The sequence below is a fragment of the Mustela nigripes genome, chromosome 1, assembly GCF_022355385.1.
Source record: "Mustela nigripes isolate SB6536 chromosome 1, MUSNIG.SB6536, whole genome shotgun sequence".
NCBI lineage: Eukaryota > Metazoa > Chordata > Mammalia > Carnivora > Mustelidae > Mustela > Mustela nigripes.
The window spans coordinates 180,266,378-180,292,770 of record NC_081557.1 but is presented as its reverse complement, the minus strand read 5'-3'; the positions used below and the strand labels follow the sequence as shown (position 1 = coordinate 180,292,770).

The 26,393-nt window shown below is 38.9% G+C and overlaps 1 protein-coding gene across 1 annotated transcript in view; it reads right to left on the bottom strand.

Annotated features, from left to right (window-relative positions):
- Positions 1 to 11,258: 11,258 nt before the first annotated feature.
- Positions 11,259 to 26,393, bottom strand: part of SYNPO2 (synaptopodin 2) — a 176,446-nt gene continuing 161,311 nt past the window's right edge. Inside the window, exon 5 of the mRNA XM_059377846.1 lies at positions 11,259 to 14,785. Coding sequence (XP_059233829.1) covers positions 14,246 to 14,785 — 540 coding nt within the window. The 3' untranslated portion in view covers positions 11,259 to 14,245. The remainder of the gene's footprint in view (positions 14,786 to 26,393) is intronic.

Sequence of the window (26,393 nt, the reverse complement as noted above, 5' to 3'; positions counted from 1 at the left end):
TTCTGTACCTTCGCTTGCTAACCCATGAGGAGATGGAAAAATACCAGCAGACTTTCTATAGGCACTCTGTAACCACACAGCCCCTGCCCAGAATTGAACCTGGCAGAGTGGCTGCTCCCGGACCCCCACCCGGCTCTGGGCTAAGAGATAACAGTCATCTGGCACCAGAGAAACCCCCACCCAGAATTGGACGTGACAAAATGACTGCTCCTGGACCCCCCACCCAGCTCTGGGTGCAAGAGATAATAACCATCTGGCACCCCGCGGCTTGACAGGGAGACCCCGACCAATCCTGAGGTGACACATACCCTAGCGGTGCCAACCAAGCAGTTTGAAGAACGACAGCCCTTTGACCTAACCAATAATCTGTTCCCCGGCTTTTCCCGCTCTGTAGCGCGCCAGTCGTATTATAGAGTTCCTTTTTGATTTTCCCGCAGTATGTGGCGATTTGCTACAAGATACTATGATGTGTGCTAAGTCCCTGCCTCCCCAAAAATAGTGTATAAAAAGTGTTGTGATCCTGAGCTCGGGACCTCTTAGCGTCACTGGCAATGAGTGCACGGAGGTTCGGATTCCAACTCGTAATAAACGACCCTTGCTGTTTGGCTTTGACTCTGGATTCTGGTGGTCGTCTTTGGGGGGTCTCAGAATTTGGGCACAACAGGACATGTTGAGCAATCCCAATGGCTCTTAGCTATTATTACTGTCATCTGGTGACTCTTTTACTTTAAGAACAGTTTTCCACAGGAAAGCTTAAAATGTCCAGACTTAATATCATATCAATATGTCCAAATATAGAACTTTTAATTTTCCCTCCTAAATTTCCCACTTTAATCTTCTTCATCTCAGTAAAACATAATGCCATCCATGCAATGGTTCAAACCATAAAATCTAAAAATAAGCTGTAACACCTCCCTTTCTTTTACTGCCCACATCCAAGATGTTTCCAAGACCTGGTGAGCCTATCTCCCAAATAAAATTAGAATCGGTCTGTGTTTTTTTCCATCTCCAGTGACTCCACTTTAACCACTGTTTGCCTGGACTTCTGTAAGAGCTTGCTGGCTGGGCTTCCTGCTTTTATCCTTGACCTTCAATCCATGTTACTCATTTTTAAAGGCATTAGGTGTTAGGCTAGAAGGTGAGCAAGTCATTTTCTCTTTGTTCTTTCTTCTTCTTCTTCTTCTTCTAAGATTTTATTTATTTATTTGACACACACACAGAGAGAGAGAGAGAAGGAGAGACAGCGAGAAAGATAACACAAGCAGGGGTAGTAGGAGAGGGAGAAGCAGGCTTCCTGCAGAGCAGGGAGCCTGATGCAGGCCCCCAGTCCCAGGACCCCAGGATCAGGACCTGAGCCAAAAGGCAGATGCCTAACGAATGAGCCACCCAGGCGCCCCAGTCATTTTCTCTAATATTGAGTATAAGTGAAGGATTATGGAAATGCAGAGGAGGGAGTGACTAGTAATTTGGAGAATGAAATGCTTAAATGAGTGATATCTGAGCTGCTTCTGGAAGGATGAACAGGTTTATAGGCTAGAAAAGATGGGTATTTTAGACAAAGGGAAGGGCATGCTCAGACACATAAGGAAAGGATCATGACCAGCCAGACTGTGGGAAAGAATTGCTGAGCAGCCGGAGCGGCGGTGGGAAGCAGAGCTAGAAGGATAGATTGGTGCTTGATGAGGCAGAGCTGGGCCTTCAGGGAGAAGATAGGGAAAAGTATTTTGAAGAGTTAAAGTCATTCAACATTACCAGACACGAGTTTTAGAAATATAATTGGGTGGAAAAAAGATGGAACTGGAGGTGGAGAAACGTGGTCGGACATTATTTTAATAGTTCAGGTGACAGGGGATGAGGACCTGGACTTGGAGAGTGGCACAGGGACAAAGTACTTCTATACTGCATTGGGGGACCTTGGCCATTTTGTCCTAGCTAAGTCTCAGTTTCCTTCCTAGAAAATGACAGTTTGGCTAGATAATCTCTATGCTCACATTCAGCATGATGATCCCATACATGCCTTACGATGTTTCTTTTGTTATAAATGTATCTGTCTAGTTTCCCAAACATGGAGATACCATGCCATCTATATCTTTTTTTATCATGTGTATACAGACAAATCTATATAGAATGGACTGTAGAACAAGTCAATTCACACCCCAGATCTATACTTTCTAGTGGTGTGACCGTTATTTATGCATTCTGTGTCTCAGTTTCTTCATCTCTGAAATGGGGAATAATAACAGTATCGACTGCCAAAAAGGTGAAAAATTAAATGAGACAATGGAGTTGAAGTATTTAGTATAGGGTTTTGGTATGCTGTGAGTACCTACAAAAGTGGCTATGACCACCATCATCACCATTATCATCATCATTCTTACTCCTAGTGGATTGCTTGCTACCTAAAAAGCATGTAATACATTCCTGATTAGTGATTGGATAAATGCAGTAAATGAGAATACCAGTTCAGGTAAATTACTTCAAATAAATCTCTGCTTAAGTTTTTCCTTGATTACATAAATTAGATTTGTGATAATTCTATGAAAGTAGATTAGCAACAATTAAGTCTCCTGTGCAAATGTTTACCTTGTTATATTTAGGAAGCTTCATTTGGGGAGGTGTATATGATGAAGTCATAGTAGGTCAGAAGATTATGTAGCAGAATTGTCTGTTTTTTAATTTTTTTATTTTTATTTTTTAAGAATTGTTGGTTTTGGGTACCTGGGTGGCTCAGTGGGTTAAGCCTCTGCCTTCAGCTCAAGTCATGATCTCAGGGTCCTGAGATCGAGTCCCACATCAGGCTCTCTGCTCAGTGGGGAGCCTGCTTCCATCTCATTCTCTGCCCGCCTCTCTGCCTACTTGTGATCTCTTTCGGTCAAATAAATAAATAAAATCTTTTTTTAAAAAAGTTTTTTAAAAATTTTAAAATTAAAAAAAATTGTTGGTTTTCATGACATTCTAAGATTTTTTTCTGTTTTTGAAAATCAACAATCACTACATTTTTACAAATTTCTATTTGTCATAATTTTTTCACATATCATCCTGTTAAAAGATTTTCACATCATTCTTGAGCTTGAACTATTTGTGTGGGTATAATAGCCTGGCAATTTGCAGATTACATAGCTGCTTTAGTTAGAATGAGTTGCTATTGTAGTCAACTCTGGCTTATTCTGCTTTACTCTTTTAGAAGTACATATTATTATACATCTTCCATTACTATGTTCTTCTTCACTTTATGGTTCTACATTTTGGATGGATTTCAGAACAGAGATAATGACATAGTGCCACATAAAACTATCCCATCAATTGCCAATGACATCACCTCTGTCTGTAAAACAGGAAGGGAGGGGGGGATGTTGACATGGGCCATGTCTGGAACAACATAACATTGGCTCAAGTCTATAAACATCAAGTGCCTTAAGACCTTAAAATGAAATTACTAATACAACAACATTAACATTTGAAAATGGCATTGCACTGAAGGTAAGATAATATTGCCATCTTAAATCTAGCAGATATTGGGTTAAAAAAGCTCTGTAATCAGTTCTTTGAAGAAAGAACACAGCATTGAAGGAAAAGAGAACCTGGCACTTGTTTTGGCTTTTTTAAAATCCCTCCTGTATTTCATTACACAGTCACTAGGTCCCCTTCCAATTTTAATGGTCTGTGAGTGAATGAACAGGACTGATGCCATGTTGGAAAATCTGCCATGAAGACTTACCTGATGACCTGAAGCCTTGAGCACAGTCCTTCTCCCCCACTAACACACACACACATGCTTTTTGTTTAACCACAGTCTTAAGTACATCCTTGGGGTATAACGTCCTCAGTGTGCTCTGGAGATGTGACTGTGACATATGACTCTTCTCAAACATCTCCTCCCAGGTGGTCTACCAGGACATACCCCCAGCCTCCAGGGCTATACAAGTGCATCTTATGGGAGTGGATTTGCTGAGATCTGGGATTGTGGAGATCTACTGGTCTTGCAGCCACCCAAGACAAGTTTCTGTCCACAAATCCCCTTCATAAACCGTTTCTTGTCAAGCTGGATTTACCAGCCTTTTTCTTTGGTCCTATGGCTCTTTCAACCTTTGGAGGTATTTTGCATAGACCTCCCTTTCACAGAAGAGCGAATTTTGACAACCTCCCTAAGATATTCCTATTTTACTTAGTTCTTAATCTCTTGAAAATTATTTTCCATTTCAGGACATTTTTGTGACACGTTTGATTTTAAATGCTTTGAAATCCAGATTATTTAGCAAGGGATGAAATCTTCAATTATGCTACAGGAAAAGAAGCTAATCATTTTGGTTTTCTGAGATGGCATCAGTTTAACTGTCAAATACAAACAAACAAACAAAAGGCTATTATGGCTGTCAACAAGAAAATAACTGTTGTGAAGATTGTGACCACATCTGTAACACATATTGATGGCTTCCAGGAATTGGGCCATCCTAGCACTCACTCAGCCATCACCATCTTCCCAGAAATTAGGGAAGTGGGTTGCTGGGAGTCACTCTTTCCACACAGTTCCCTCTTGTTTGCTCGGTTGGAAGAATTTGAAGGAGGAGGCCAACTGGCAGCCACAATGTGTGCTTGGGACATGGGTGGGAGGAGGAGGCACAGTGACAAAGAGAAGGACAGGTAGCAATAAGGGAGGGAAGGGACTCCTCGGGGTGGTTTAGAGTTGATGATTTATTGTAGTGTGCTCCAGCAGGCAAACCCTGCCTGCCTTTTCACACAAGAAGATTAGACAGCTCTGGGTCCTCCTATCCCTTTGTCCTGCCCTCTCAGCTCTATCTTCCCCAGTGCTGCCAGAATAAACTTCCTACCAAGAAGGCTAGGTCATGCCAGTTCCTTGTTTAAAATCCTTCAATAGTGCCCCATTGTTGCCCTACAGCAGGAATCAGCAAATGACCGCTGAGGGCCTAAATTTGGCCTGACACCTATTTTTGCACAAACAGTGAACTACAAACAGTTTTTCTATTTTTAACGACTTGAAAAAAAAAATTTTAAGAATATTTCATGACTTGTGAAAATTATATTGAAGTCCAATGACAATGTCCACAAAAAACGTTTTATTAAGCCACGCTCATTCGTTTCATATTAGCCACGGCTGCTTTTGCAGAGTTAAGTTGAAATTGTATGGTTCTGTAAGCCTAAAGTATTACCAAGTGGCCTTTTACCAAAGAAAGTTTAACCTTCCCAGTAAGATAAAACCCACCTTATTATCCAGGGATAACACAGAACTGCCGAGTATACCCCTCGGTCTGAAATGGCCTCTCTTGGCTGCACTCAGTTACTCCCACTCAGCCTTAAGATTCAAGTCTGCCATAAGCTCTTCCAGAAAGCCTTCTGTGAGGACCCTCCCACACTCAGGGTTGCATTATTTTTGTTCTTCTCATAATACTCTGTATAATCCTATCATTGTTCTTGTCTCCTTACACTATCCCTTCCCTTAGAACTATCAGCTTCCTGGCAACAGAGGCCATGTTTTATTCAATAATATATCCCACATCAAACACTGGTTATGGCACAGTGATAAAGGATAAAGGATAAAGGATTATTTGTTTGATAAATGAATGAATCCATCTCCCCTTAATAGTAATTTCTGGAGCTGCCAATAGAAGGGCTGTATGTGCCTCTGTCAAAAGTAGTGCATTCTAGAAGAATTACTAAGGGTCTACCTATCGAGACATACCGCTCTCCATTCTAGGACTTTATTGTCAAACTGCGAAGAGTCTATAGCTATAGACTGTGGTGAGCCTGTTTATGTTAGCTCTCCATGTAGGGAGAGTATTTGAGTTTGCTGTCACTTTAAATCCAATTCTTGGTATATTCATTATGCCAAGAAAAAAAGTCCAGGGCAGGAACTGAAATGCCATTCAATGTTAATTAAACCTACTAGCTGCTCACACTGATAAAATCTAATATTTCCCCTTGTCAGAGAAATTAAAAATCAGAACAAGCATTACCTGCTGACTTTAAATCTGATGTCTTCATGAAAGTCCCAATGTTGTCATTGCTAACTTCAAATAATAATAACTAAGGGAAAATGGGTAATCAAATGCCTAAAGGGAGAGTTCTCTTTTTTTTTTTTTTTTTAAGATTTTATTTATTTATTTGAGAGAGAGAGAGAGAGAGAGCACAAGCAGGGAGAGGGGCAAAAGGGAGAGGGAGAGGGACAAGCAGACTCAACACTGAGTGGGGAGCCTGACAGTCATCAGACTTGATCCCAGGACCCTAAGACCATGACCTGAGCCAGAGTATATGATGCTTAACTGATTGAGCCACTGAGGTGCCCCCTAAAGAGAGATTTCTTAAAATGAATGCAATGCACATGTTTTATGGAAAGATTTGTGTCATGAATGTCAATGTTGGGGCACCTGGGTCACTCAGGGGGTTAAGCCTCTGCCTTCTACTCAGGTCATGATCTCAGGGTCCTGGGATCGAGCGCTGCATGGGGCTCTCTGCTCAGCCTGCTTCCTCCTCTCGCTCTCTCTGCCTGCCTCTCTGCCTACTTCTGATCTGTCAAATAAATAATTTTTTTAAAAAATTAAAAATAATTTTTAAAAATGTCAATGTCTTCATGGTAGTAAAAATATCTGTTTTATACTTATGGATAAAATTCACACACATACCCCTTTTTTTTATCTTGGAATGGACCTCTTTTAATGTGCTTTGTTTCAAGAATAATTTTATAGCAGAGCAATGGTGAAATAAAAATGTGTAATCAATTCTTCTGAAAGTTCCTCAGCCAAAATATGTATAAAATGCATTCCTACCTCTGATTTTTTTCTCCATGATAGCATTTTAGACCTGGAACAGTATTTCTTTTTCTTTCTTTCTTTCTTTTTTTTTTTCTTAATGTCTTCTCTGTTATACAAATGAGAAACCCAAATACTTTGCTTATTCAAACATATTGTAGAAGAACCAGTTGAGTCTCCACAAAGAATGATTTTCAGACACCGCCACTGGTGAATATTACAAGACATGAAACCTTTCCCCTCTTTTTTGGTTATTTTCTATTTCAAATTCATGCTGGACATGGAGCTTGGCTTAGCTGAGAACTGAAGTTTGGCTGTTTTATCACAAAATCAGGTTCTTTTTCCTCTTCCCAGCTCTCCAGTAATTATCAACTTCAATAACTTATAGGCACTTTGTATTGCTAATGATCAGAGCTGTAGTTGTTGTAGTTAGAAACCAAAGGAAGATCATCTGAATTCAAGGATAAAGAGACATTTAAATGACATAAGGGCCCAAATAATACCAAGTTATGAAGAAATATACAACCCTCTACCCCTTTTTTTAGTTTTAAAAATTTTATTCTTTGTCTTTGTTAGGTCCCCCCAAAAAATGGGTCCGTGATTAAAGGAGCGTGACTGATATAAAGCGAAGGTCAAACAAAGCTTTGTTCCGCGCCAAGCATCAAGAATCAGACCGAACGTTCGGGGACGTACCTCTTACAAGAGAGGGTACCTCTTACAAGCTGCACAGTGATGCTAGGTGAATTATAATTTACCCTATCGTAGACATTTGATCCAGCCTATCACCTTGGTTAGAATTGGCGCCCAAAAGGCTCCCAAAGGGTGGGGCCCATACTCCTTGGTAGCTAGGGAGACAGTATGCATCCCCCCACTGATCGGATGTCTCCACCTGGCCTGACCCACCCTTGTATCTGGGCTTTGTTACCTGAGGTTGATTTCCGGGACTTGTTTTTAAGTAAGTCCCGTGGGGGAAGGGGAGCAGGGATAGTTTAAGGGTTAAACACCGCTATTGTTTTAACCTTGATGGAAGCCTCTGACTAAATAGGTCCTTACAGTCTTATGTATTGGTCTGGCAGAAAGCTGTGGTATGAATATCATGTAGATCAACAGGAAAAACAACCAAGCCAATCTCTTGAAATGAGGTTAGTCCTGATAGGTCACGGATTAACCCCAGGAGCTGCAAAGGTTCTGCTGACTTCCGTTTTGGTTCTCTTTTTCTTTCTTTCTTTCTTTCTTTCTTTCTTTCTTTCTTTCTTTCTTTCTTTCTTTCCTTCCTTCTTTCTTTCTTTCTTTTAACATTTTATTTATTTATTTGACAGAGACATAGACAAAGGCAGAGAGCACAAGCAGAGAGAATGAAAGAGGGAGAAGGAGAAGCATACTGCACTGAGCAGGTAGCCCAATGTGAGGCACCATTCCAGGACTCTGGGATCATGACCTGAGCCAAAGGCAGACGCTTTACCGTCTGAGCCACCCACGCACCCCTGGTTTGGTTTTCTACACTGCGTTGGAAATGGGTTGCTTCATAGAAGTGGTAATAGGCAGTGCAGTGTCCCTTCTCTAGTTTAAGGATGGCTTTTTACTTTCCAACACATGCCGTACACCTTGTTGAGGAAATATCCCTGCAGAATACACCTATAGCTCAATTGTCTAAATAAATAATTTTTTCTAGAAAAAGCGGTGTTGAAGAAAGGCTAAGGAGGGTCTTATCTCTACTTCTAAATGTTCATAGAAAGGTAGACAGGATTCTTCAAAGGCAATTTGAGCTTGGATAAGATTTTGCCTTTGTCTATGTTGTCAGGGAGGAAAAACTTTTCCCTGCCCTTTAAAGTCCTAATTGGACTAAGAATCGAAATGACATGAGACCTATTAGGAGGAGAAAATCAAATTTAATTTCATACATGAGAGAAATTCACACAAGCATGAAATTCCAAAGACAGGAAAAATGAAGTATTTTGTCATTCCTACTTTAAGAGATGGGGTTAGGGGTTTGGGACTTCTAAAGGAAGAAATGAAATTCACAGGAAGATGAAAAAGAGTAAACTTTTGGTAAATAAAGTTCACTGGGCCACACAGAAACAATGGGACACATTTGCTAAATTCCTCCATGTTTACCACCCACTCGGTTCATATCATAATGTCGTTAACTGTGGTGATCAGTCTCTTCCTGGAGTGGGCCCCCTACCTCCATTATCTCTAGGCAGTTGAAGAGGAGGTAAAGAACTTGTTCTGAATCTGCTGGTTTTGTTTGCTTTTAACTTAAAATAATCTTCATGCCAAAGTGGCCCATCATGAGGGTGGCCTGCCCTTAGTTCTTACAACACACCCCATTATAATTTCTTTGGTAATTTAGGGGAAACCTCACACATATTCAAATCATCATGGTTTGGCAGTCATGCTTTATAAAAGCTTTTTTAGACTCTTAAGTAAGAAATATAAATCATGATGTGATGAGCCCTGGATGTTATGTGTAAGTGATGAAGCATTAAATTCTACACAGGAATTTTACCAGATATATATATATTCACTAACTAGAATTTAAACAAAAACTTGACATAAGAAAGAGAAGTATAAATCTTAAAATCCTTGAAAACGTGAATGAAGCTTTTTCCTCTTGGGGAAAGTGGAAGTAAAGGAAAATTCATGAACGCTGGTGACAGAAAAGTAAAGGAGAAAGAAGTTACAATATAACAAAGCTTCAGTACGACTTTAGAGAGAAAAAAATACTGTAAGGACCTATTTAGCCAGAGCAGCTCCATCCGGTTAAACAGTGATTTTGTTGTTTATGCAGTAAAACTTAAACTGACCCTGCCCACCCCCCTCAGGGAACTTACTTAAAATAAGTCCAGGAAACTAGTTCCAGGTAACAAAGCCCAAATACAAGGGCGGGTCAGGCGAGGTGGAGACATCTGATCAGTAGGGTGCGCATACTGTCTCCCTAGCTACCAAGGAGTGTGGGTCCCGCCTTTTGGGCACCGATTCTGACCAAGGTGATAGACTAGTTCAAATATCGACTAGGGTAAATTATAATTCAATTGGTCACCCACGTGTGACCTAGCATGACTGTGCAGCTTTCTCTGTGTTTTACAATCTCATTGGCCACCTGTGCGTGGCCAGGCCCGACCACATGGCCTTTGTCCTTAAAAGCTAGTCTGTAAGGCAGGGAGGGGTCGCCTCTTTGCAAGAGACGGCGCTGAACAGTTGGTTTGATTCTCGATGCTTGGCACGAAATAAAGCTTTGCCTGACCTTCACTTTGTATCAGTCTCGTTCCTTTGATCATGGACCCAACGAATACCACAGCAAGATTCATTGGAGGCCATTTCCTCTTTAAAGGCCCTTTTTTTATAATTACTTGATTTTTATAGCTAGATTGCCAGATCCTTCCTAGAAATATAAACTGTCACATTTTATAAAGCTGTAAATAACAAAATGCCCCTTCATGGAAAATACTGTCTTATTAAATTTGAGAAGTCACAAATTGTGTTGTTTTCCAGAACCTCTGAGGAAAAAGGAGTAGTTTGTACTAAGTATTTTTGGTAGTAAGTAGACCGGAGAAAACTGGCTAGTTTTAAAGCAGCTCTGTCGTGTTCTTCCTAATAAGGAGCCAGGGAAGTGAACTCCCCTTGCCTCGGGCTGTCTGTCCGCTCCATGTGGAAATGATATTACCTACTTCTCAGTTTGTTTTGAAATTTACCGTCACTAAGCACTAGGAATTCCTCAGAGAAAATGGGATTCTTCCAGGGCAGTAGCATCTTAAGACAGTATAGTGTTAGTACTCTTAGGTCATCTTCATCTTTAAAAAAGTCCTCATTTTTGAAATATGTTTCCAGTGCTTGCCCTTTAAAAAATATGTATATATATTTTTTCAGAATACCAAAAATAACCATACTATTCAGAATTTATGAAACAAAGCAAAACAAAACAAAAACCGGTGTCACAAAGCTGTACTATATGATACCAACTAACCAGGGAGCTTGAGTTCCAGCTGATAGTTTTAATATCATGCAGGAGGAGCCAAAGTCATTTTTGGAATCACAAACATGACTGATTCTCTGAATCATTCCCAACAGCTTCAGAATTACAACCAAGATGTTATCAAGTCATATTGCCACTGGTTATTCTTAGGCTTAGGAGTAATTTCCAATATACTATGAAGGAAAATATTAATTTATGTTTGGACCCCAAACGTCTTAACTTACATGTCAAAATGATCATATTTTTAGTTTTTTCTAAAGTTTTTAAATGTGACAGTTAAAATGTTGCCAATCAGCATGAAATTCTTTTGATGTGTCTGGAAGCTAATATTATAGAATCTAAAATTCAAAAATATGTAATAGATAAGTTTAATAATCTAATATATCATACTTAATAATATAATGTATATAATAATATACATCAACTTCTGGATTTGGAGTATATCAAATCCCAGTTCTTTGGGGTAAAAACTAATTCAAAATAATATTTTACAAGGAAAAATGAAAACACTCTTTAAGTTGATTTCCAAGTTACTTTTTATTACTAATACAAATTTGGTTTTTAATATGCATCTTTCAAATACAGTCTTTTGGGATAAACACAGTCAGAAATGTCAACCTAACTAGCTGGAGAACATAGTCATTTTTAATAGAAAAGTGTGGCCAGAGTAAATACTTCTACTTTGAACAGAAATCAAATGTGAAAATCTACTTTCTCTTAAAAAACAAACATTTCTACAAATTCTCTCTAATTATAATAACTGAGCCTATCTAATACAATCTGTTATCCAAAGTTCCAATTCATTAATACATATATATGCTTGAGCCCTAATAAGGTAGCCCTTTCCAATGTGAGTGATGGTGCCAAAACATAAAAGAGACATATTCAGAAATAAATGGACTAGAATCCATGCATTTATAAAACTTAAAATTCCAACTCTACATCATTTTAATAGGGGACACTTCACACACATGTAATGATGTGATATTTAAACTCAAGATGGAGGAAAGGTGACAAATTAGTGTCCCTGTGACTGGCATACTGTAACATTTTAGGGCATGCTTTTTAATCCACGGTGAAACAGGAACTCTGTCTACCTATGTGATTGCTACTAGTAGAAAAAAGTCTTCACGAATGTGGGATATATTTACAAGCAACAGTCCTTCTAAAAATGCTGACTTTATCTTACAGATAGAAGGTATTCTCACCCATAGAAATCAGATCTCAGCGTGACAAGTCTCCTGTCTCAAACAGTAGCTTGAATGCAAACAATCTAACTTTGCTCATTTTTAAGTAAACTGGAGATTCTATATCCTCAATATGTTTTGTGATGATTGATGTTGGCACTCCTGCTTTTCAAATTATATCTGCAATGTATGACTTTTGAGAACATCAATTTCTAATAAAACTGTGAGATGTTCATTTCTTTGTGGGTGAAAAATGTACAACTTTCCTGCCATGTATTGTCTTTCTCTTGATGTCTAGAATCAATTCAAACAAGTTCACATGAATGATAATTTTGTTCTAGTAATGCAAAGGAGATGGCTGTTTTATTATTACAATATTTAAGTTTACAATATCTGCATTTTAAATTTTGAGTCCAGTGAAAGTTTTAGTGAATAATCTAATATATATCAATTTCTAGAGTTGGAGTATATTAAATCCTAGGAGTAAGGAAAACCACTACTAGCATTTATCAAAGAAAGCCACAAAATAGGATCTGGTCCTGTCAGGCAGTCTTTCCTGCTAAATCACCCTTATCTTAAGACACTGACATCTAGAATGATTTAGGCAATATAGTAAAGTTTGAAGCACGTAAGACTTTAATGCAGGGGATTCCTGAGAATTTGCTGACGTACTAATCAATATACAAGACATTGTTTTTTAAGATTCCATAGAAAGTGTTTGGAGTCAATGTTTATATTTTATAATTTGAGAGAATTAAGAGTATATAAATTTAAGGGAATTTAACCATGTAACTTTAGAAGTATTTATCTTTTCTTTTCTTTATAACTAAATATTAGTAACTGGTTGGGTCCATCAATGAGAACTTCTTGGGATTTCTTCACATTTTTGATCTTCTACTTCCAAGATAAGGGATCATTTAGGCCCTGGAATTTTTTTCTTTTTTAAGTTTTATTCTGTGAAAGATATCATTATAATGATAAATTCAAGAGTTACAGAGTAAAACAGAGCAAAAGAGTCACATTTAAACATCTAAGAAAGTTTTGAATACTCAAAATGTTTTTTTTTTAAGATGCTCTCAGTTCTTATTTATGATGTTAAATGCTTTGAATTTTCTTGTACTGAGTACTTTGTGGGTACAGTAGTAAGGAGCATGATTGTCTCATGGTTGTGCGAACAAGGCATGGGTCATGAAATTGACCAAGCATCTGTTCAGCTTCCTTTGAACATCCTAATGATGGCTTTGTTTTCTGTAACTAAATAAATGGTCATGACTTACACTTGCATAATAACAGACACATTCATCTACCACTTCCTTAAATCCATTAACAGTTTTATTTTTCTCCACATCAACCCTCCCTTCATGTAACACATAGCACAAAACCTGTCTCCCAACAATTCCTTTTGGACCTTTAATTATACATGTAGTGACACTGATGACCTAACCCACTCCTAAATTAACCCTGCGTTTATATCATGAGCAACAAAAATGAATAATGCACCAAAGGTCATTCTACCAATGAAAGAATCTCAGAATATCAGAGCTATTGAGGATATAAGAGATTAAATAATCTGATCTTCTCATTTGACAAATGAGAATACCTGAACCCAGAATCCATTCCTGTCTCAGGCTGCTGGCTTTAAATAGATTAAAAATATATTCTATGCCTAAATCTTTCTATTCCCCATACATTACACAATTTGCCTCAAAAGTCCTTCTGAATTGTATAATTATCTTTCTGCCGAATATTTCTTTCTTTCTGAGAACACCTGTATTTTCAATTCTAAAAAACTGAATTTCATTGGATTTTTGATAATGTTTCAGAGAAATGCTTAAAATAACACCAAGGAAATCCTTTTTTATATAATTATTGTTCAATGGCATGCTTTCATGGAAAACTTCTCCCATGTTCTATTCCTTGCTATTATTGCTAATGACAATTAGCACATCATATTTCTTTAATTCCTTCCTGGACTAAGACACTTAGAAGAAAATACTTAATTTCACTTTAAATGAGCAGTGTTTAGTTGCTCAGACTACCTCATATTAATGGAATAAATGGAATTAAGATTATGAATTAGATATAAGTGCCAACACATCAATGCAGAAAATGAATTTTTTCCTCAAAGAAATTCTCTATCATGAGCAGATAAGAAAGAGATCTGTCACGTGTGCGCGCACACACACTCAAATAAATGACTTCTGAGAATAAGCCAAGACCAAAAGTGAATCAAAATCTACTGGAAAAGTGAAATGCCCTACAAAGGAACATTTTAACAATGACTATTGTAGATGGCACATGATCAGTTTTTCTAACATTCATGTTTGGCGTCTCCATCCTCTTGGGTGTGGGTTGTAGTTGTAATCAGCTGTTGAAAGACAGTAATCGGACCTAGTTTCCATGGACATTATTTCAGAATCATTTCTGGAAGGCTGCCTATAATATGCGTATGGCAACTGTGAACCATACTGGGAGTTGGTAGACATATTATTATTAGGTAAAGATGCAACATTATACTCTTGCCTTGCAAATGAGCTCACATTGGCCTTCTGGGCCTGAGGAACATAGGACAGTCTCTCATTCCAATCCTCTGAGCACCCTGGAAGCACCTTCCTCCTAGCTGCTGAGACCACATTTGCCACAATGGATTCCTGGATGTTTCTGGGTTTAAACGCATCATCCACTAGACCCAGAGGAGACTTCGTTGCTGCTTCCCAAGGAGTTAGTCTCTTGTTTGCCTTCTCTAGCTCATCACTTGGTTTGCTAGAGTAGTTATAAGCAGGCTGGAATACCCAAGGAGATGTTGTGGAGATAGTGGGTGGAGCTGGTCTTCCAGGAAGAGAAAGGGAGTGTCCAATCTGCTAGAAACAATGAAAATGTTAGTATATCTCATTCATTTTTGTTGTGCCGATTGACTGTTACTCCAAAGTGATCTTGGCAACATTACTGAGCGCTGTAAAAATGAAACCCCCCAAATACTTAGTGCTAAAGCCAACACAGGCTGCCTTTATCTGGTGTATTGTTAGCTCTGGCCTGGGACTTGCTCCTCACTTAGGACTTTCTTATTGCTCTCCCTCTCTGAACCCATAGTTCCAATCACTACCATCTCTCTTGGGCACAACTACCGCTGCTAGGACTCTGTTATCACTGGGAGCCACCCTCACTTATCTGCCCTCCACATATTCATATCCATATCTACAGCCCACACTCATTCAGGTCCTGTTTTTGTGATACAAAATAAACAAAACATCGACTATCCCAGAAACAGACCATGAGCTACTGGGCTTTTTACTTTTCCCAAGTGACTTCCAACATGTTATCTTATTTTGGTCCACTGAATATAGCAAAATATTAAAAATAAAAAAATAATAATAAATCCAAGAGCTATTTAGATGTATTTAATTTTGCTGATCTGATGGAGTGGGTGGACTTTTTCTTTTCAAAACCTATTTATAATCACTGCAGATCATGTGGCTCTTCACTTCCTAAGCAGAGGACATTGCCCGTGTCTCAGATAAATACTCCTGCCCTTTGTTTCATTTGAGATTTGCTTCTTTTTATATGTATTACATTCTTTACTTTTTTGAGATTTTGTGTCCTTGCAATCCTCCTCCGTGTACGTGAACTGTTTGGTTTGTCAGTATGCAGAAACATAATTTATTGAACGCTCTTGTATTCTCTCTCCTTCGCCCCTTTTTATTTCCAAGAACCCAGAAGACTCGTTATCCACATCACGTCTTCACACTTTACCAGCAACATGAAACTCTCTTAGACAAACTTCTGGCAAAAAGTAGCAAATGTACACCTAGGGGAAATAAGTCAACTTTGAAAGTATTAGAACATTGTGTGTCTCTGGAACAAAAAGCATTGCCACACTTAAAAATGCATCCACATTTTATAAACGGTTCCAACAGCTTTTCTTTCTTAAGTAAGTCCTTAAATTTAAAGTGAATACCAACACCTGGATTTGACAAACTATCTTAGGTTCAGATGTTTTGTTTTGTTTTCCATTAAACACACAAAGAGGGTAGGTGGTCCATGCTTGGCTTGCATATCAAGAATTAGGTCAATATACTGAATCTTGCCTCTTTCTTTGTTATCATTACAATTTCAGTAATACCGGTTGAGTCCTAAGAAATCTTGTTTTCCTTAATCTCTTTATCCTAACCTAGATCTAATAATAAGTTCTCTGGTCTATATAATCAGAGAGGGGAGAAAAGCCTAATTTTAGTTACCGTTTTGGACTTGATTTCTATTTCATGTTATTTATGTGCTGGTTTCATTCATTTAACAAAAATTTTATTGAACACCTGCTACTTCTCAGGCACACTCATCAGAGTCTAGACATACAAAGATGATTTACATGAAGTCCTTGCCCTCAAGAAACATGTAACACAGTACTGCTATTAACTTTGCAGTGGTAAGTTAGTCAGTCATGGAAGGTCACTTTAGAGACTCGACCTATCTTGACAGGATCAATAGGGAACTTTCCAAATTGTGAGAAGTATTAACATTCAATATGATAAAGAAATACTCAGCTCTTGTTTCCCATAGTATATATCCATGTTTTCCTTTGGTCCTTACTAATGGAGGAGAGAGGACGTATTGGTCTATAGAGTCCTTGGGCAGTTTGCCAATTCCCATGAAACCTGCCTTATGTGGTCTTTGATCAGATCTAGCACCTCAGAGGGCTATTTCAGTCAGGTCTTTAAAACATCAAAAACTTGAAGAGATGTTAATAAAGGGATCTAGGCCTCTACAGAAACACGGGACGTGATCTTAAATACACATACAGGTGATTAACATCACTGGCTAGCAACTGGGAAAAGAAATAATTATGAATTTATTTGGAAGAATTAAGTGCAATGTGAATGCATACACTTCAGTGGTAGGGTGTCCAAACACTAGATGAAAGTGAAAATTTTATTTTCCATTTTTTCCTCTCCCCTTCTTCGCTTAAAAATCTCCAGAAGAATAGAGACTTAACAGAAATTAGCTCAAAAGCATTGCTGAATGATATTCTATTAATGAAGAGATCAGAGATTTTATTTAGCTAAGCCATAAATGTTAATCAGTTGAATATGCGAGCAAAAAAAAATTATGAAGTATAATATTGAAAGATTAAGTCTCTCTGAGGGAAAAAATTGTTTTGAGGAAAAATTTTAAATAGCATCAAAGTTTTAAAAAAAATCTCCCATAGAATACAAATTTGCCAAATATAGTAGCAGTACTGGCTGTGAAGGAAGAGAGCAATTACCTCAGTGGACAAAATGACTATTGCTCTCCTACAGATTCCTCAGTCCACCAAACAAGCCTTCATATTCCTTTAAGTGCTAACAATAGAACATAAACGTACAAACTGTCAGAGGCAAGAGATGCAAATGTGGTATAAATAAATACTTCTCTAGGTACATTGTTGTTACTGTTTGTGCCCAAAATATTGCAGGCCTCTGGTCCCTGCCTGCACCCAAACCTCTAATTTTAATGTATTTCCCCAAAGCAATTTTCGCATCTTGTTCTTTGGTGCTATTTCCTTCTGTCAGTCTCTGTCCCAAGGCTCATGCTGTTCTCCGCTTGGCCAGCGAAAGGAAGCCACGTGATACACCCCGAGCCAGAAATGACCAAAGGGACCTGAAAATAACAGAGGTGTTTCTTCTATTTTGGAGTTTGAATGTCTGATGGTAGAATCCTAGCATAACATGGGTTGGATCCTTGGTTGCTGTTTTTCCACCGTGGGTTGTATTATTATCTAAAGAATTTAAATTTCTGATATATGAGCACTTAACTGTAACCCATATGTTAAATTAGCGATACATAACAATGTGTCATCAAATTGCTTCTTTCTTTTTGTCTCCTGAAACCCTTTCATTTTTTTAATGAAAGAAGTTTTTTCCACCGTCACTAGATGAAAACAGAGCAGGTCCTGTGGTACTCTGCTTTCTTTTAGGAATAGTCCTGTGGTCACTTTAAGTTTCCCAACCTAGTTCATTTCAAAATAGAATATTCTATCCCTTGCAGTAACAAGAATTAAATCTCTTCTCCCCGGGGCCTGTTTCAGGAAGACCTTCTCCCTTCAGGGAAGGCACTGTAGTTGGCTTCTTCTTGCTCTCTCTCTTCTCTTCCCTCAACTTGCTAACTGGGACTTCACGCTCCCTGGACTTAGAGAACAAGAATGGAGAAGAGACAAAAAGCAGAGGGGAATTTTTACTTGATTTGGTAACATCATATTCTGGCTTTTCACACTCAGAGCCAGGTAGGCCCAGACAAGAGAGCTTTTCACAGGATCTTTGGAGATTCCTATCACTGGGGACATTTTGCTTGTAGCCCTCAATTCATGCCAAGTCATCCCTATTCTAACAGGTTACTTGTGACTCATTCTTTACTCCCGAGGAAGCTGAAGCTACAAGAGGGTCCTTTTGAAGAGACCTCAAGACAACCCCATCCAGCTCTCCTTTGCTCCTGGCCTGCTGGGGACCACACAGAACACTCATCATTTGCCTTTGGGATGACAGCAGCAGATTTCCTAGTGTTTTGCCAAAACAATTTGTGAGCCCATGTCTCACCTTCCAGATTTCTTGGGAGAGTGTCAGATCCCAATCTACTCTGCCTTCTTATCCATTCTCATGCAGACATCTCATAATAAGCTCTCTAAGAAGCCACTTTTAAAAAAAAAAAATTTTTTTTTGAGACAGAGAAAGTGTGAGCAGGGGGAGGGGCAGAGGGAGAGGGAGAATCTTATGCGGATTCCACACCTAGCACAGAGCCTATGATGTGGGGTTCAATTGCATGACTCTGAGATCACGACCTGAGCCAATATTAAGAGTCGGGTACTTAACCAACTGAGCTACCCAGGTCCCCCTCTAAGAAGCTCTTCTCTCACACGGGTGGGGGTGAGGGGGTAGGACCTCCCCCTACTCCAAACCCACACCCCAAGATCTATGGCATCCAAATTCTTCCTCAAGAAATCCTCTCTCCTTGCCATTCTCTGATCCCTTTTAATAACCTAGACCTGACCGGAGGGTTCTGGCGGGAGTGGCTCCTGCTGTGCTCTTCGTAGAGTCTGTAGTTTCATCTGAAATCAGAGGACAACATCTCCAATATTAGAGGGCCTCAGGGGAACTTTTGTTTTTATACCCTGTCATGTAACATTACCATTTTCAGTAGTACACTAAGCCTTTCTCTCTTTATTCTTTTAACATTGAAATATAGGCTAAAAATAGAATGAAAAAATTTTTCTAAGGATTAATTTCAAGAAATTCAAATAGTGTTAAGAGTTGAAACCTCATACTTCACTCAGGCCTTGCTCTAGAGAAGGGGCTCACATGTTTTCAGGGCATCTTGGTCTATCCTTGGGCTTTAACTGTTGAGAACATCCTCCTCACATTGAACCAACTTTCGCCTCCCATAACTTTTACCCCTTATACCTGCTTCCTCTTCTGTATGTCTTTCCTTCACATATTCCTAGTTGCTTCCACCCTCTTTGAACACCTTCACCATCCTATTTCTATCCCTCATTTTCTGACGAGGGAGAAATAACATCTATGGTGGTCATTCTCTCAAGTCTGCATCCTTCTGTCTCAGTTTGTTTGGTAACGTTAATGCAGACACACGATCCTAATCTTCCTGAGTAGAGGTATATCCAAAAACACAGACCCCGAAAGCATACCAATGAAGACGTCAGTCAAATTGATGGAGGGAACTTGTCATCTGGCAGATGTAGAACATTCGGTCTGTGTGTATTTAGGATGGTGCATTCTTTAAGTGTTCAGTGCAAGAAAGGACATGCTACTTTTTCACCAGTCCAATATAATGCCTATAGCAAAGGATGCAAAGATTCCCCCGAACTCACGAATCACCTGGTGTTAGATATTCTCACCGAAGGCTAAGCATAAACATTTTCCTACCTCTGCCTTTAATAATAGCCAACACTACCAGCTCATACCATGTGCCAAGAGGTGGCTACTAGTTGCCTCACATAGAGTATTTCACATAATCCTCAAAACAAGCCCATGAAGCAGGCCCTATTATTGTCCCTATTTTCAAGGACAAAGACAAGGAGAGTGAGACTTAAAGGGGGCAAGTAGCAATAGATAAATAAATAAATAAATAAATAACTTCCCTAAGGGCAGAAATCTTGTAAGTGCTGGAGTGCAGAAGTTGGTCCCACACAGTTTCACACCAGAGTTCTCAGTCAAGTAGTAGACTATGCTTGGTCATGAAATCGCTTTGTGAAAATGTCTTTTGTTGTTTGTTTTTTTAAGATCCAAATCCAAGCAAACTAAATGAAATGAGATCTTAGAAATTTTGGAAAGACTCATTTAAATTTTGACTACGTTAGGATTAATTACTGCTGCCATCTTGCTATTTGTCACAAGGAGGAGTCAGTGGCAGGTTCTAGGGCACCTCTCACATTTAGAAGTGCTCGCTCCCTTTCTGTGAAGGTGAGACACACATGGGGCTCTGCTCTCAAGTCCCCTGAAAAGCTCAGAGGAGCAGAGAGCCTTTCCCAGCTTACCTTAACCGACCTGTCATGTCAGTTCAATGCTGACTTACCCACAGAAAGCAGTTAATGAAGCAGCTTAGTTAGTTAGCTTCCTTGCTAAACTTCTGGGGAATCGATTTAACTGGCCGGAAACACTTGACATTTAAAAAGGAAGTGAAGTCTGAGGTTTACACAGGACAATGAAGTGAATTCCAAAGCAATGCAAATAGCCCTAGAAGCCAAAGAAGTTTAATAGGCTGTATTCTGAAGTTCAAACTATTTCATACCATAAACCTGGAAAGCCAAAAACATTCTCTTAACTCAATCCCTGCTTAAACTGCTGTAGTCGTGGAAGTGTCCTCAACAAATGTTGTTTCCAATGTTATTTCAGCTCCTTCAAATGATATTTGGACTCCTTCGACAACTTTCTCTCTTAAACACATGACCAGTAAATATTCATCACAAATATATATTTTGTCATAAGCAGATTCCAACAGAGACAAACAGAAATAAAGGACATTTCATTTGCTTTTAAGTCATTCATAAGAATTTCTAAAAAGCAGAGGGCTATGAAGAGGCACATGAATGGGAAAAAAACGCCAGGCGTTCTCCAGCTTCCCATCTGTTCAGGTCAGAATCTTGAAAGTCATTGTTGACTCTTCCCTGTCCCTCGCACGCCACCTGATCTGTCAACGCTGACTTTAAAATATATCCAGTCTGTCACCATTTTCCATGCCTCCACTGCTGCCACCTAAGGTAAAGCAGCATAATCTTGCATGGATTATTGTTACGGTCTCCTAATTGATTTTCCTGGTCCCACCCTTACTGCTCTAGTCTACTCTCAAATGGTAACCAAAATTACCCTGTTAAAACCTAAGTCAGATTATGTCACTTAGTTCTCTGTTTAAAATGCTCCCTTGGCTTCTCATTTCAAAAAAGAAAAATCAATGTCCTTTCATTGACCCTCGAGGCCCTGTAAAATCTGCTTGCCCACCTTAGTCTCTGATTTCATCACCTTCTGCTCTTTCCCTCTCACTTGGATCTAGCCACACCAGCCTCTGCTATTTTTGAATACACCAGACATAATGCCTCAGGACCTTTACACTTGCTGATCCTTCTGCCTGGAACACAGTACTCCAGATATCAGCACGATTCCTGTTTCTTTTCCTTCATGCCTTACTCAAATATCATATGATCACTATCTGACTATTGTCTATCTATCTGTCTGTATCTCTCTTTCTCTGTCGAAATTACCCATTCTTTGTTTTAATCTCCCTTTAAGCTTATGTCTATTTGACATAATAAATATTTTATTTACTTTGTTCATGTGCTTCTTCCCACTAGAATTTAGCTCCATGTAAGAGTAAGAGTTATTGTTTCATTCTGCTTTTTCATTAAGACATCTCTAGATGAAAAACAGTTCCTGGCAAGTAGATGCTTAGTAAATATTTGTTGGCTGAATGAATAATTAGGATATATCTGTTAGTTGAATGAATAATTAGTAAATATTTATTAGCTGAATGAATAATTTCTATATCAGACTGCTATAACCAGGAAACTTGGTTAGCTTCACTAAAATTTTTCATCATGCCTCAAGATGTACGTAGCCCTTCTCACAACACTTACATGTAGTGAGGGACTCACACAAAGAGACTCATCCCACCGCCCTCACTCTACACACACCAATCTGCACACCAACCCTTGTTTGTCAAAATAAAGAGGATGAATCAATATTTACATTCAAATCAACTTTTCTAAGCCAGTAGAAGATTTTAATGTGCAAGTAAAGTCATTTGCATTTTTAGGGCAGTGCAAGTGTGAGGGCTTCAAGCTGTTCTGAATCCCCAAATGAGAAAAGTCCTAGACTTATATATGAATCCTAAAGAGAGCCTAAAATATATTTGCAAGAGTGGAAAAAAAAAAAAATAAGACCTAAGAAGAAAAAGATAATGGACCTGTACCCCATGGCGCTAATAATACATTATATGTTTATAAAAAAATTATTTAAAAAAAGGATAATGGACATTGGGATTAGTTAGATTTGCAGAAGGAAGGAGTGCCTGGGTGGCATAGTCCATTAAGAGTCTGAGTCTTGCTTTCGGCTCAGGTCTGATCTCAGGGTCCTGAGATTGAGCCCCATGTCGGACTCCACACTTAGTGTGGAGTATGCTTGGGACTCTTTCTCCCTCTTCCTCTGCCCCTCCCCACTGTGCGCTCTCTCTCACTTTCTAAAATAAATAAATCTTAAAAAAAAAATTGCAGAAGGGAAAGCTGAAAGCTGATTTACCATTTATCATGAGACTGCAATCAGGAGTAGGAAATGGCCTTTTCTACTAATTTATCTCTTGGGGGCACTCCCATTTTCTTGAGTCTTGGATTAATTTTCCTGATAGGGAAGCAGGTTAACAGGAAAGATAATTCTCCATGGAGATGCAGAACGCTTATATCTACAGATCCTTAAATGTGGGATAAATGTTCCTTTGAGGTGAATCACATACAGTCAAGCTTGACATCAAGGAATAAGGAGAATTTTAAGGTCCTTTTGTCCTAGTCTCTTAATAAAATAGTGTCTATCTCCTATTTTCTGTGATCTGCCTTCCTAAAGTGAATCTTAAGTTTTCCCCACCTGCAGAGTTTTTGGAAATCCTGTGGTAACACTCTCCTAACAAAATGGAGGAGGGTGTCCTTCTCTTCAGACAGCAATGTGCAGCACTGGGCGGCTCATCAAGAATAGTGCGGAGAGTCAGGACCAATCAGTCCTACTGTTGACTAGGGAAGTAGCCAAGTAACCATACATTGCTTCCATACACGAAATAAACATACTTGGGCCTCAGAAAAAGAGATACCATCTTGTGGCTAGTGCTTCTCATCTGGGCTCTGCCCCTGCTATTCATCTGTATTCACTTTAGATTAACTTTTAGATTAAATTTGGGTTCTAGAACAATGCATGCTTTAAAAGCTTATCTTATTGTTTGAAGGCAATTCCTTGGCGAGAAAGGGTAAGCGTTATAAATGACAATGGAAGCGAGCGTGATATGCTGGGAAGAATAACTGGGATGTCACACTGACCCGGGGAGTCCTGCCTTTGCCTCTGGTGACCCGTGTGTGTCCACGTCTCCAGCCCTATTTTCCTTGCTAGTCAAATGGTAACAATGCCGGCTACCGTTTCAGGAGCAGGGTTAGAGAGGAGATTTCGTTTAGAAATCAAACGCCCCACGGCAAAACAAGTGGTGATTATGCTTGTTTTGGGAGAAGAGACTGTGAGGTCTTAGAAGGTGTCAGAGACCTGGCAGAACCTTTTGTTCAAGAGGCAACTGCAGGGGCAGGCTGCCAACCCAGGATAAAAATAGGAGGGAGCCTTGCCTTTGAAGTGGCATTAGCACCACAGGCCTCAGATACCGCAGCGCGGCTTCCCACCCTCAGAACGTCAGAACCCAGGCAGCAGCACTGGCCAGAAACACGCACTGACCTCACCTCTCTGCTAGCTCCGCGGTGGGGGTGGGAGTGGGGGGGGGGGGGCTGCAGATTTCTTCATCTTTCTTAACCCTCTGTTATAAAGAAAAGAACAAAAGTAACCACATTCAATGTAAGATCATGAAGCCTGACGTTAACAAGGAATCTGCATATACTTCTGCGGTCCCTTTTCACCTTAGATAACAAAGATAGCAAGACCTAAAACGTATAGAATTTTTACTGTGTACTAATCACAGCACTGAGCAAGTTTTTCTGTTAACTCACTGAATCCTCTCAACAACCCTATAATCCCAATCTTGCAAATCAGGAAACTGGAGCATAAAAATGAGGTAATTTACACTAGGTCGCACAGCTGGCATGTGTCTGTATAGGGAAATTTAAAAATTAAAGTCACAGGTAATAAAATTGTATCTAAATCATTTTAAGGCACTGAATCTATTAATGAAGAGAGATTAACAACACAGCAATATTTTACCCTCTCACCTCCCTTAATCCTCAAAAAGGTATGCCATTCTAAAAACTATAGCCTATGAAAATACTCCTATTATATACTGTATTTTAGGGGTGCTTGGGTGGCTCAGTGGCTTGGTGGTGCCTTTAGCTCAGGTCATGATCCCAGGGTCCTGGGATCAAGCCCCACATAGGGCTCTTTGCTCAGCAGGGAGCCTGCTCCCCCCTCTTTCTGTCTGACTCTCTGTCTACTTGGGATCTCTCTCTCCGTCAAATAAATAAAAATCTTAAAAATATATATATACCGTGTTTTATTTAAAAAGCTGGAATTGCCATTTAAATTTTTTGTATTTCTTGGGGAAAGGCCTAAAATACATTTTTTTAAAAAGGTTTTATTTATTTGATAGACAAAGATTACAAGTAGTCAAAGAGGCAGGCAGGGAGAATGGAGGAAGCAGGCTCCCTGCTGAGCAGAGAGCCGGATGTGGGGCTTGATCCCAAGACCCTGGGATCATGACCTGAGCTGAGGGCAGAGGCTTTAACCCACTGAACCACCCAGGCACCCCCTAAAATACATTTTTATAAAAATCTACATTATTTGGCTTGAACGTAAAAACAAAATTTTAAAGACAATTCAAAATATTTTCTGAAGAGAAAGTTCTCTCGTCTTTGAAGATTTAAGCAGTAAAAGTCATATGGATTTCCATGATAGAAAAAAAATGAATAGCATATTAAAAGTTCCAATTTCATCAGTTTCTATAGAAAAAAACAAAGAAACTTTCACAATAAACAAAGGTTGATGATCCTATATGAAATAAATGAACTGTTGAACTTTTGAAAGACTTTTGTAAAGAAAGCTGTTAGTGTCTGGTATGTAGTAAGTACTTAAAAAAAAGGGCACTCATCATTACTAGTATAAAATTATTACCTACACGGTAAAGCCTACTTAAAATGTATTTCACTATCTGAATATAGCTGTAGCTGTGCATTATATCCTCAATACTTTTCCTAAAACAAATCCAGGTAACCATCTCCTTCCTCCCTCATTCACAAAAAAGAAAAGTCACCATGAATGTACACTTATTCCTAGGGAAAAAGTGGAGCAAAGAGAGGTGTGTTTTAAATATATTTTACAGATTATGTGCCTGCTAGTTGACATAGAGCTAATACCCCTTAAGCAAACTCACTTCCCAAGTAGAATGGCTTTGATTTTCCCAGAGGAAAATTTTATCAGATAAGAGGTTAAGAAAAGGAATTCTTAAGAAATGTATACATAGCATGCAACAACCTTGATTGGGCCTTTGACATGAAAACATTCTACAAATTTCTCCCCGGGATGTTTTTAAGTCATTCTTCTATCACGACTCCTAATTACATTAAAAAGCTGACAAACCAAAGCTGGTTAATGGTAATGACAAAGACACATCAACAACTAAACATGTGACAATATTATTTCACAAGAATGTGGAAAACACAGTATGAGAAAAATGACTTATTTGGTCTTTGTAACTGTTTTTCTGTCCATTACGTTTTCTAAGCTTATGAAATAGATCCTTTGATTCATTTCCTGGTCCCTGGGGAAAATGTTTAACCTACTGTTCCTGGGAAATTTAAGATTTACTGCCAAATCATATTTATGTTTCCTTCGTCAAAATCATGGCCCCAGAGTGATGTTTAAAATTAGGAATAAAAAAATATAACTCTTCATCCGGGAAGTAACCAACAACGTATTTTCTTAAGCACAGAATAGGAAAAAATTTTGTTTAACTGCCTTACCACATCTCTCTGGTGCAAGTGGTAATTTTTATTTCATATCTTTCTTGTCTGAGGGATTTATGTAGTAATTCCATGTATGTCATTTCATTTTATAGACACGAGGATGCCATAAAGTAATGAGGGTTTTCAAAGGAATGATTGTTTTTCTGAAATAGATAAAAAAGGCCCCTCAAGGGGAAATATAGATTAAAGCAGAGTATAGGGTGATAGTCATGATGGTGTACTTTTCAAATACAAATGGAGAACGTGAAACATCTTTTTATCAGTAGTGTCCCAGGAACATA